Source organism: Myodes glareolus, chromosome 2, assembly GCF_982192425.1.
Source record: "Myodes glareolus chromosome 2, mMyoGla1.1, whole genome shotgun sequence".
In the NCBI taxonomy this organism is placed as follows: Eukaryota; Metazoa; Chordata; class Mammalia; order Rodentia; family Cricetidae; genus Myodes; species Myodes glareolus.
This window is the reverse complement of record NC_142027.1, coordinates 41265780-41278584: the sequence shown is the minus strand read 5'-3', so window position 1 is coordinate 41278584 and position 12805 is coordinate 41265780. Positions and strand designations below refer to the sequence as shown.

Sequence of the window (12805 nt, the reverse complement as noted above, 5' to 3'; positions counted from 1 at the left end):
CTCCCTAGGTCCAAATGAGAAGCAGAAGGAGGGAGAATGTAAGCAAGGAAGGCAGGACAGCGAGGGGTGTGTTCACCCACTGATACAAGGGGACTGATCTAATGAGAGTTCACCAAGGCCAGCTGGACTGGGAATGAATGAGGACGTGATCAAACCGGATTCTCTGAATGTGGCCGGATTCTCTGAATGTGGCTGGCATGGGGACTGTCTGAGAAGCCATTGATAATGGCACTGGGACTTGTTTCCTCTGCATGTTCTGGATTTTTGGGATCCTAGTTAGTTTGGATGCTCACCTTCCTAGACCTGGAGGGAGAGGGGAGGAACTTGAACTTCCCACAGGGCAGGAAACACTGATTGCTCTTAGGGCTGGAGAGGGAGGAGGAGAGGGAGTTGGGGGAATGGGAGGGTATGGGGAGGAGGGGCAGAAGTGGAAACTTTTATAAATTAATAAAAAATAAAAAAGGAAAAAAAGAAAAGGGGGCTACTTAGAGATGAGAGAGGGAGAGGGAATTGGGTAAAATAAATAGCAATACAGATACCTTAAAAATTCACAGAGAATCATATAGTACTACCTATTTACCAAAAAGACCTATAATATTCTCTCTCTCTCTCTCTCTCTCTCTCTCTCTCTCTCTCTCTCTCTCTCTCTGTCTGTCTGTCTCTATCTCTATCTCTTTAAGACACACACACACACACACACACACACACACACACACACACAGTGTATAATGAACTTTCTCATCATTTGAGTGATGATTCTCCTTCTAAGAGCCAAAAGGAACCTAACAAAAATCCCAAAGTCAGACATGAGAACTTCTTTACAGAGATTTTGGTCATAGCTAAAAGACTCCCAAAATATGTAGCATATTTCTATTATCCTTGATGAACCCTGAGAGATACTAGGTAAGTCAGTCATGCTTTAGATACCATATGCTTCAGAAACATGAGTCAGGTACCTGAGATGAAAGTGATCTGAATGCCTTTTGCCTAAAGAATAACTTTCAAGGTACCAGAAGATGCCATTAAAGCTTTCAAAGAAGAGGAGTAAGCAATAGTTCTACTTAGCTATGCTGACTATGAACCACATCAACAACCAGCATTGCATGATCATGCTAAGGGTGCAGAATGGAACACACAATTTGGTGGTTACAAATTGCTCTGTAGTTGGGCTCAAGAAGAAGACAATCTAGTTTACTCAGTGCTAGGAAAGTTGCAGTTATTGGAGTATAAGCTACAACCACCAATTTCCTAAACCAGCACAGTCACTAACAATAATAAATAAACATTTGTCTTTATGCACATAAATATGTGTAGTTTTCACACATTATCAAGGAAACTTCTTTCTCTTTAATAGACAAAGATCACTACAGAAAACAACTAACCAAAATGCAGAGTTTTAGAGCCTAGTACCAATGAATATATCTACAAAACACTTCAATATATAAGGCTTATGATACATTTCGGAAGATGGCATGGGAAGACTGCAAGAGCCAGAAGAACAGGGCTTTTGTTGGTTGTGTTTCCAAGTCAAACCAGAAACTATACCTATAAAGACTCACCAACATAACTGACCAAAATGAGCTGAACAAGGATGACACCAATCAATAAACATGTCAAAATGAATGGAAAAAGACCATGAGGCCTCAACCTCACACAAAGAACTATAGATATGTGCATAAAGCTGGGACGAGGAGAGGTGTTCTTTCTCATGCTCATTCAGTGTTAATGGTCGGTCCTGAAACCATATATACGAGTAATGTTATATAGACAAATGAAGTTATATTGGGAGATTACATGCACATACAAATACATGTATGTATGTAGTAATTATTGATGAAAAAGAGGCCATAAATTTGAAGGACAAGGAGGGGCCTGTGGGAGAATTATAGAAATGGAAGGAAGAAAGTTATTTAAATACAATCTCAAAAATAAAAGAACTTGAGCTTTATGCTTGGGATGACCTTGATCACAGGCTATGGATTCCAAAGCCAGGTTGATGGGAAATAATATGTTTATAATAATATACAGAGACATACTTACATCACAAATAAGCTATAAATTTGCATTATTATATTTATATACTTTCATATGTGCACATATTGTAGTAGTAATGATAATCTAGTCTTACCAATAAAAGCCTTCCCTGGCTAAAAAGATGGCCAGTTCACACTCTGTATCTTTAATTGCTAAGAATCCTCACTAGGATCACCCTCTTAGAGTTCCGGAAGTTTTCACTGCACTAGGTTTCCACCCCTAATTCTTCCCAATTCCAGTGATCTCTCTGTGTACTCTTGGCGTCACCTCCACATGATTCCTCACACTCTAGTCCTCACATTCCCCCTGTTCACCTACAAAATTTATTCTATTTCTCCTTCCAGGGTAGGTTCATATATTCTTTCTAAGTTTTCCTCTTTAACTAACTTTTCTGGGTCTGTGAATTTTAGCTTGACTTATAGGAGTATGTGTTCAATTTTGGAGAAAATTCCATGAGGTGTTGAGAAGGTATATTCTTTTGTGTTTGTGTGGAATGTTTTGAAAATATCTCTTAGGATGATTTGGTTTAGAGCATCAGTTTTTTCCAGCATTTCTATGCTTGGTTTTGTCTGAATGACCTATGCATTGGTAAGAGTGGAATATTGAAGCCTCACACGTATGGTGTGTGAGGGTAAATATGTGTTTTAAGTTTTTTATAAAAGTAGGTGCCCTTGTGCTTGAAACAAAGATGTTAAGAACTGAAATGTCATCTTGGTGAATTTTTGTTTTGATGATTATGAAGTGTTCTTCCCCATTTCTTTTGAATAAATTTTGATTTGTAGACTATGTTATTAGATATTATAATGGGTCCATCAGCTTGATTGCAATATGTTTTTTTCCAACCTTTTAACATGAGGTAATGTCTAACCTTGATATTGCGGTGTGATTCTTATATGCAGCAAAGTGATGGATTCTGTTTTAGCATCCGTTCTTTTCATCTTTGTCTTTTTGTTGTAAAGTAGAGAAAAGAGTAACTTGACAGTCAAAGATAGCTCTTGAAGAAGGCAGGTTTGAAGATCACCTATCAGAAGCTAAGCTCATGGTTGCTGAGATGACTATAGGCAGGGTGGAATTGGAGGGTATGGAGAGTTGTATAGGAAAGGGAAGCATAATAGAATAAATTTATCCTAAAAGTTGAGAAAGGATAATAAGAATCTGTTTGACTATGTGGATTGTATGTAATTTTCACATGAAAATTATTCCTCATTGAGTAAGTAAAGATTTGTATATTTAAAGAGAAAAAAAGAAAAGGAAGGAGGAAAGAGGAAAGGAGAGTGGAAGAAAGGAATGAAGGAGCAGAGGAGAACGAAAAAGAAAAAAGGAGAAGATGAAGGAGGATCAAAGTTAAGGAAAGAGAAGCAGAAAGGAGAGGAGAGGAGGGGAGGGGAGGGAAGGGGAGAGGAGAAGAGAGGAGAGGAGAGGAGAGGAGAGGAGAGGAGAGGAGAGGAGAGGAGAGGAGAGGAGAGGAGAGGAGAGGAGAGGAGAGGAGAGGAGAAAAGGGGTTACAGGAACAGGAGACTAGGAAAAGGAAGGCCAGGAAAGTAAAGAGAAAGGAGAGGAAAGAGAAGAGAAAGAAAGAGGGGGAAAGAGAAAGAAGAGAAAGGGAGGGAAAAGAAGAAAGAAGATAGAAGCAGGAGGGTGCAGATGGAGGTGAGTGAGGTTAGAGAAGAGACATGAAAAGAGGGAATTAGGAGAGGAAAAGGAAGGAGGAGAGGGAGGGGGAGAAGAGGCTGGGAGAGAAGAGAGAAGAGATGTGAGGAAGGGGCAAGGGGAGCGAGGAATAGATGAGATGAGAGGGAAGGGAGGGGAGATAAGAGACAGGAGAAAGGGAAGAAAGGACAGGATAAAAGTAAGAGTCAGAAAAGGAGGAGGAAGAAAGAATTTATCAAGAAACATAAAAATCTTAAAAATAATCAGGCGGTGGTGGTGCATACCTTCAATCCCAGCACATAGGAGGCAGAGGCAGGCAAATCTCTGTAAGTTTGAGGCATGTCTACTCTACGTTAGTTAGTTCCCAAATAGGCTCTAAAGTTACAGAGAGATCTCAAAAAGAATCAAAAATAATAGGTGAAATATCAAAAAATTATTCTGGAATTCAATGAGACATAGCATAAGGTAAATTCCTGACCATCTTCACATAGATGAGCACCATAATAAAGACCAATTGCAGAAGGAAAACATGGTTTGCAACTTTACAAGACTATCTTCTAAACAGTGTTCTACTGCACCTGTGTTGTCCCAGTGCTCAGCCATTGATCTGTTTCCACTGATAATTCATTTCCTCAAAGACAGACTGGAATGTGCATTTGGAATGTGCATTTTATTCCTGATGTAATTTAATCACCAAGTCCCTTTTAAAATATTTTTGAGATTTCGTCTTTCATGTTCCTCCTCCTTCCGCTCCCCAACCGGACCTCGGGGGGCTCAGTCCGGTGCTCCAATGTGGGCCTCCGACTGCATCGCCGTCCTTCACCAGACGAAGGATCTATGGTGATAAGCAAAATATACATCAGTATGGTCATGGGCCACGGCCGATTCAGGCACCCTCTCCTCTGTCCAGAGAGCAATCTGGGGGATCTCTCCTTGGACCTGGGATCCCATATATAATCAAGTCTCCTGTAAACCCTAAAATGGCTCCCTTAGTTGAAATATATTGTTCCCTGATCCCATATTCATCATTCCTCCCTCCCCCCCATCCCCCGCCACCAAGCTTTCCCCGTTCCTCCCCTACTCCCTTCTCTCTAGCCCTCTCGCCCTCCATCGACCCTCCCACCCCCCCCCCCTTGTCTATTTCCTACCTCCTGGTGGATAGCTAAATAATCTTCATCAGGTTCATCTTCTTATTTAGCTTCTCTAGGATCACGAATAATAGGCTCAAAGACCTTTAATTATGGTTAGAACCCACTTATGAGTGAATACATACCGTGTTCCTCTTTTTGGGTCTGGCTTACCTCACTCAGTAAAGCGTTTTCTATTTCCATCCATTTGCATGCAAAATTCAAGATGTCATTGTTTTTTACCGCCGAGTAAAACTCTAATGTATATATACTGCGAGGGATGCTATCACCCACTGATACAAGGGAACGGATCTGATGAGAGTTTACCAGGGCCAGTTGGACTGGGACTGAACGAGGACGTGATCTAGCCAGATTCTCGGAATTTGGCCGGATTCTCTGACTGTGGCTGGCCCGGGGTCTTTCTGAAAAGCCATTGACTATGACACTGGGACCTGTTTCCTCTGCATATGCTGGATTTTGGGGATCCAGTCTGTTTGGATGCTCGCCTTCCTGGACCTGGAGGGAGGGGGAGGGAGCTGGAGCTTCCCACAGGGCAGGAAACCCTGACTGCCCTGGGGGACGGAGGGGGAGGAGGGGGGGAGTGGGGGGAGTGAGAGGGTGTTGGGAGGGGGTGCGGAAATGGAAACTTTTATAATTTAATAAAATTTACTTAAAAAATATTTTTGAGATTATAATATTATTGTATTATTTCCCCTTTCCTTTCTTTCATCCAAACCCTGCCATATAGCACACAGGACTATCTTTCAATTTCAGATCTTCTTTTGTAATTATAGTTGTCGCATTATTTTCTATCTATCTACAAATCTATCTGTCTATCTATCTATCTATCTATCTATCTATCTATCTATCTATCTATCATTATCATTGTCTTTCTACTATCAATCTATCATTTATCTGTCATCTATTTATCTACATATCTATCTGTCTATCTTTCTATCTATCTATCAATCAATCTATATATAATCTAACTATCAATCTATCAACTCTATCCATCTACCTATCTTCTATTCATCTATCACCATCAATTGATTGATCTATTGATTGACTTATCATCCAACTCTATGTATATGTGTTAAAAACTTTGACTATACATATTCTCAAGTATATAATATAAACTGTTTAGTCTGTTTATACATAGATACATACATATGCATACACACATATGTGTGTGTAAGTATATACATATGTTTTTTCAGGACTGACCATCTGGTACTGAATAACAAACTGGTGTCATCTTCTGTGGAGATTATCTCTCCTGTTCTAAGCATTACATAGTTGCCTGTAGGGTTCAAACATTTAAATATAATCTCCATTTTCTCAGCTTTCAATCATATAGAGAAATGGCAATATTGATTCAAACTTTTCAATGCTCAAATAGTCAGTAAAAGACAAATATCAAAAGCTTAGTACAATTTGTAGTTCATTTTGTCTTATTCTTTTCCTTTTTTGGTAAATAAGTATCTCTGTTAAGATATTTAGAGTTTTTCATTCATTTTCTGTTCTATCAGACTTGAATGATATGTGTTTTTAAAAATATGAGTATATAAATTATTTTCATTAGAGTTGGTGAAGATGTTGTTATTCCTAACAACCAACAAACAGCAATAATACCATGGAAGAGAAAGAACTGTTTTAGTGGATACATTTGGGAGTTTCAGTGCCATAGATAATAGACTAATAATCAAATAAAGTAAAAATCAAAGCACATAGTAATTTCACTGTATTAAAATCATTTTGAAGGATAGGCTGACAAGCATTACTTACCAGTATTGATATGGTATGATACTATGGTTTAGAAATTCTGAAAGGAAAAATGACTAATGTTCAATACGAAAATATTCTTGGTAGAAAATTTTTGGATAAGTACATGCTGAAATATAATCTCATGAAAGAATAAATGAAATATTGAAACTCAAGCTAAGTCATAAAGATTATTTTCCTTTGATGGAATTTCTTATTATAAACAAAGGTTGTAATTTGCTGGAAAATTTAAATTCTGAAATTAAAAAACTTGCTAATGATATTAAATGGATGCAACAATTAGCAATAGATATATTTCTAAAATTCATTAGATGTATTTTAAATTGTAGCTAGATACAATCTAATGCTTCAACAGTTCTTTAAATTATTCCTGAAAATTTCAAATATATTTTAAAAGAATTTATTTATTATGAACTAATTGCATTCAAATGTTCTTAGACTTCCATAAATTAATAATTTTCTTTTTACATGGTTGATATTTTCTCATTGTGTGTGAGTTTAGAAAATGGTATGTTCATGTTTAAATTGTTTGTCCAATAAATATGATCCTTGTTGCCTAATGTTACAGAATCATCTCTTCTTCATGAATTTTTTCATCACATTTATTACTTCCTTATTTCTCAGACTGTAAATGAAAGGGTTCAATAAAGGAATTACTAGGGTATAGAAAATAGCTACGGGTATATCTTTATCTCCATCAATGTTTGCTTGCAGTTGTGCATACAGGAAGAGAAGAGAACCACAGAATATGGATACAGACAGAAAGTGGGACACACACGTTGATAAGGCTTTCCCTCTACCCTCATTAGACTTCATTTTGAATATAGTGAAAAGTATATAAAAATAGGACACAAGAACGCTAGTAATAGTACTGGCTAAAATTGACCCTGCAAAGCTAAATAATGTTAGTTCATTGACAGTACAGGAGATTCTATATAATGGAAGGATATCACAAAAGAAATGCTTGATTACATGTGACCTACAGAAAGTTAACCTTAATAAAAGCCCCACTTCAACCATAGGATGCACATTTCCTATTATGTAGGATCCTATGGTCATCTGAAGGCATAGTTTCTTGGACATCATGGTGTGGTACTGTAGCGGGTTGCATATGGCCACATAGCGATCATAGGCCATTGCTGCCAGAAGAAAGCTGTCTGTAGTTTCAGCAACACAAAGAAAATAGAACTGTGCCATGCATTCATAGAGAGACATCTTTCTGTCCTCAGAAAAGAAGTTCTGTAGCATCTTGGGAGTAGCAGCACAGGAGCACAGGGAATCCATGAGAGCCAGGTTACCCAGAAAGATGTACATGGGTGTGTGAAGACGGCTTTCCATGTAGATCAAGGCCACCAGTCCGATATTTCCCACCATGGTGACCCGATAGATGGCTAAGAACATCAGGAATAGAAGGATCTTCAGGTTTGGGTGATCTGAGAATCCCACCAGGATGAATTCATTTGTCACAGAGTAGTTCTCAGCTGATGGAGGAGGGTTATCTGTCTATTGTGTTATTTTCATTGGTCAATAAAGAGACTGCCTTGGCCCCTTGATAGGACAGAAAATTAGGTAGGCGGAGTAAACAGAACAAAACGCTGGGAAGAGGGCTATGAGCCAGACGCCATGGAGCCAGCCACTAGGTCAGACATGCTGAATCTTTTCCGGTAAGCCACTACCTCGTGGTGCTACCACAAGATTATTAGAAATGGGTTAATATCAAGATATGAGAGTTAGTCAGTAACTAACTCTCTAGAGATAATGGGCCAGGCAGTGTTTAAATGAATATAACTTGTGTGTTATTATTTCTGGGGCTAAGCTAGCTGTGCGGGAGCCGGGCAGGATGAAAAGCAGGCCTGCCCGCAGCCCCTCACTACAGATGGCACCCACGTGGATAACTGAATCCACAGAAAGCCTGAGAAAGCTTGGGAAAGAATAGAGTAAAGCATGTTTTCTTGGTAGCAGCAATTTCTCGGGTCTGCTCTGCTTGCTAGAGGCAAGCAAATGCTCTCATCTAAGAGAGGCTTCCTGACTCAGCTTTAGCTGCAAAACATTGTAGCTCATTAAGAGGTCCTGCCACGAAACACTTAAACGCTGTTGGTGAAAAACTGAATGCATGCTTTTCAGTTTTCAGCCATAGCAGGAAAAAAAGCTGCACTGTTTGAAAATGCCGTCTTTCTGGGCTGCCCTGCTAGGGCAATCTCTGACTCTTTCAGACAGGCAGTCCGACTGACTGTGGTCTGTGAGCAGAATGCTGCAGCTTGCTTGCTAGCAGGGACCTTGAAATGCCACAGAGTTGTGGCAATAAAAATGGCTTCAGCAATACCTCTACCATGAGGCTGAAAAGCTAAGAAATGGCCTAGATCCAGCCGTCAAAGCCACGGTTTTAGGCTCATGTGGTCAGTAAAAAGGAGAGATATACTGTAAAAAGAGATTCAAAGACAAAAAAAAAACCCTCTAAATGGTTTATATTGTGTTACAAATAAATACAGGATAAAAGTTAAAGTTCTTAAAGTCAAAAGAGAGTAGTTATGTGTGGTGGTACACACCTTTAATCCCAATGCCCGGAAGGTAGAGGCATATTGACCTCTGTGACTTCAAGGGGTAGAGGTAGATTGACCTCTGTGACTTCAAGGTGTGGTAGCGCACACCTTTAATCCCAATGCCTGGGAGGCAGAGACAGAAGGATCTCTGAGTTCAAGGTGTGGTAGCACACGCCTTTAATCCCAGCACTGGGGAGCAGAGACAGACAGATCTCTGTGAGTTCAAGGACAGCCTGGTCTACAGAGTTATTCCAGGACAAAGATATACAGAGAACCTGTGTCAAAAAGTAAAAGTAAAAATAAAAGAAATAGAGGTAAAAAATAAAGCTGCATAAAGATGAAAAATACACAGAGAATCTTGATACTGTATGCTATTATGCTCTCTTTGAATTGTTTGAATGCTGAGGAAGGAGCAACAGCTGCTAAAAGATATTTGTTTTAAATCTGTTAAAACATTTTGCATAAAGCATTTGTTATAAATGCTGCTGAACTAATCCAAGATAGATATGTTGAAAATACCTTGACTTCTGAATTTGGATCTAAGGATATGATACTTTGGAAAGGAGGTTCTTCTTTTGTTTTCACAGAAAATGAGACCCTGTGGATTTCTTCTATCATACCAATATGGTATGATAGACCACGCCCTTCTGAAAGGTTTCTGTGAATACCCTCAAAAAATTTCTTCACTCAACTGCCGACTGAGATGAACCTGGCAGACAGGTTATACCATGAAAGACCTGATTAACTGCGCCCCTATACAGCAGGAAGAAGTTTGGAGAGAAATAACTACGTCCATATTCCCAAATATTGTTTATAAATGTTCTTTTACATTTAAAGGGGGATATGATATAGATATGAATAATTTCATTGGTATGGATTTTAAGGTCAATTTTGTTATACGTATATATATTTCTGATCTTGACTGATGTATTGTGATTGCGTAGTTCATTTTAAAAATGTAATGTATAATTAGAAAATATAGGTTGTTAATGGATAATATCGATAATAGTCAAGCTTGTAATGTTAGTCTGATTTTCTAGAAGTGCACAGATATATTTCAGATAGACATTCGTATCTTTCAAAGACTACAGAACATGGCATTTAATGTTTTAATAACTTAGGACTTTTCATGACAATGAGACATGTCTGTTCCTGGCAGCACCAATCTACTTCAAGAGGAAGATGGGCATCGAAGAGACTCCTTATGGAGTTTGATAGCCATTTTGGGCAAGAAACTGCTCTTGCCTGGACTGTTGTATGAACTGGACCCAGAGAACCTGCAGAGAGAGAACTGCTGAACTTGCCTAAAGGTGAGATGATCTTTCGGAGTTCCTGATTCATGAAAGAGTCTGCGAGACATTCTGCAGGACACAGCAGATAGTGACTGAACTGCCTTTAAAATTTCCTGCTTTATGGAAATGTCTGCTGGATATTATGGGCCTAAAGGCCGAAAATGGATGCCCCAATGATACAGAGGAACTTTGGGTGACTGTCCAGGCAGCGAGATGTCTCTGTCATTTCTAGAGTTTTGGAAGTTGCTTACTTCATGCTTACTTAGGTAATATATCCTTCTGGAGTCTTTGATGGAGTTAAAGAATGGATAGTCGTAGTTATAGTTTTCCATTATTATGATAAAGATATAGTTATAAATATTGTGACTGTAATTCTTGCTTGATAACTGTTTTGTTATGTGTAATTTTACTATGTTAAAATGAAAGCCTTTCTTTTTTGTTTAAACAGAAAAAGGGGAAATGATGGAGGAGGGTTATCTGTCTATTGTGTTATTTTCATTGGTCAATAAAGAGACTGCCTTGGCCCCTTGATAGGACAGAAAATTAGGTAGGCGGAGTAAACAGAACAAAACGCTGGGAAGAGGGCTATGAGCCAGACGCCATGGAGCCAGCCACTAGGTCAGACATGCTGAATCTTTTCCGGTAAGCCACTACCTCGTGGTGCTACCACGAGATTATTAGAAATGGGTTAATATCAAGATATGAGAGTTAGTCAGTAACTAACTCTCTAGAGATAATGGGCCAGGCAGTGTTTAAATGAATATAACTTGTGTGTTATTATTTCTGGGGCTAAGCTAGCTGTGCGGGAGCCGGGCAGAATGAAAAGCAGGCCTGCCCGCAGCCCCTCACTACACTCAGCCATCTCACCTTGCTTGTTGACACTATAATTACAAAGATATACAATTCTAATGGCAAGAATAAAATTTACTAATTTTGCTTTTTTTTAAGAGGGAAATTTCTTCTTTGTGCACTGCAATTGTCTCTGGAATGCATGCAATTGTGCTTTTGAAAGCATTTATTACCATACACTGTTAGCATTGATGATTTCTAAATTTAACTCACCTTTTACAGGAATACTGTAATGTGATTCATTTCTGGAGTGACATCCTCACAGAAGGCTTTGTTCACATATTGAAAATAGTACATGTAGCAGTCTGCAGAGGGATCTTGTGCATACAGAATCTCCCACTTCTTAGTGTCAGAGGTCTCAATGAGGTTCCCATTCTGAGCATGAACTAGAAAACTGAGCTCTGCTCAAGATGAAAACCAGGTCACCCTTGCACCCCACATCCAAGGTAGGGAGTGTGTGAGGGTGTTTCCACCCACATGCACAGCCTGGATAAAATGCCTGCAAATAATTCTCAAAGTCTTGAGAGGCATAAAAATTGATGTATATGAAAATATTTTACAAAAGTTTTGCAGCAAGCTAGTCTTGCTCTGTGCTTTGGGAGCAGATCTTCTTTACAGACTTATGACTTCTCAAAGCCCCTGGAACATCAGGGTGGGAAACCAGACTAGAGCAGAGCCAAGGAAAAGTATTACTCTTCTGCTCTAGCAGGAGGTCTCCTGAAACTTCATTCATGCTATAGAAATGTGAATGGTGAATTTATTTTTTAAAAATAATAACAAGGATACATTTTTAAAAAATTAAAAGTGGAAAAGAAACAGAAAACAACATCTCTCTCTCTCTCTCTCTCTCTCTCTCTCTCTCTCTCTCTCTCTCTCTCTGTGTGTGTGTGTGTGTGTGTGTAAGTGAGGGAAATGACTGTGTTTTTCTTCTGGGGTTGTTTATTTTTATCTGTTTGGCTTTGCTGGTTGCTTTGTATAGAGATTTGAGATGATACTCAACTCTAATCAAAAAGTAAGTTTCTGTAGTGGGGCTAGAAATAACTAAGTACACACCTGCCCACTCCCCAACCCTGATTTAGCACTGTGGAAAGTTCTGACCTGATGACAAGGCAGGAACCTTAGCATTCCATGAATGTGCTACAGACCAGGACCCTTGCAAGCATCAGATGTGTTTGGCATTAGGGTACCTGGAAGGCAGCAAGGCTTAGCAGCCTGAGATCCAGGATAATAAAGTTTTTTCCTGTGATAGCAAGATTAGGTGGCTTCCTTCTCCTTCAGTGGGGAGGACTAATTCTTACTCGTCATCTTCAGTGGCTAAAGCTCGGGAGACAGGTATAAAACTACACTTGTCCCAACACTTTTGCCCATTCCCTAGCCATGTTTTTGTTTTGTTTTTAGTTTTAAACAGTGCTTTTTTATTCTTTGAGAGTTCATGCCATGTAATTTGAACACATTCCTTCCTTTGCCCAACTCCTCCCCTAACCACACTCCTCTCTCTTCCCACCAAACTTGGAGGGTTTTTTTTTCTCCT

General features: G+C 39.1%; 1 protein-coding gene across 1 annotated transcript; it reads right to left on the bottom strand.

Moving 5' to 3' along the window:
* Positions 1-1448: 1448 nt before the first annotated feature.
* On the bottom strand, positions 1449-12579 carry LOC148122933 (olfactory receptor 5K3-like). Its single transcript, XM_087897757.1, has 3 exons — positions 12573-12579; positions 7172-8074; positions 1449-1477 (listed from the first exon to the last, which is right to left on the bottom strand). The coding sequence occupies exons 1-3, from the start codon at positions 12577-12579 to the stop codon at positions 1449-1451; spliced, it is 939 nt and encodes a 312-aa protein (XP_087753883.1).
* Between the last annotated feature and the right edge of the window lie 226 nt (positions 12580-12805).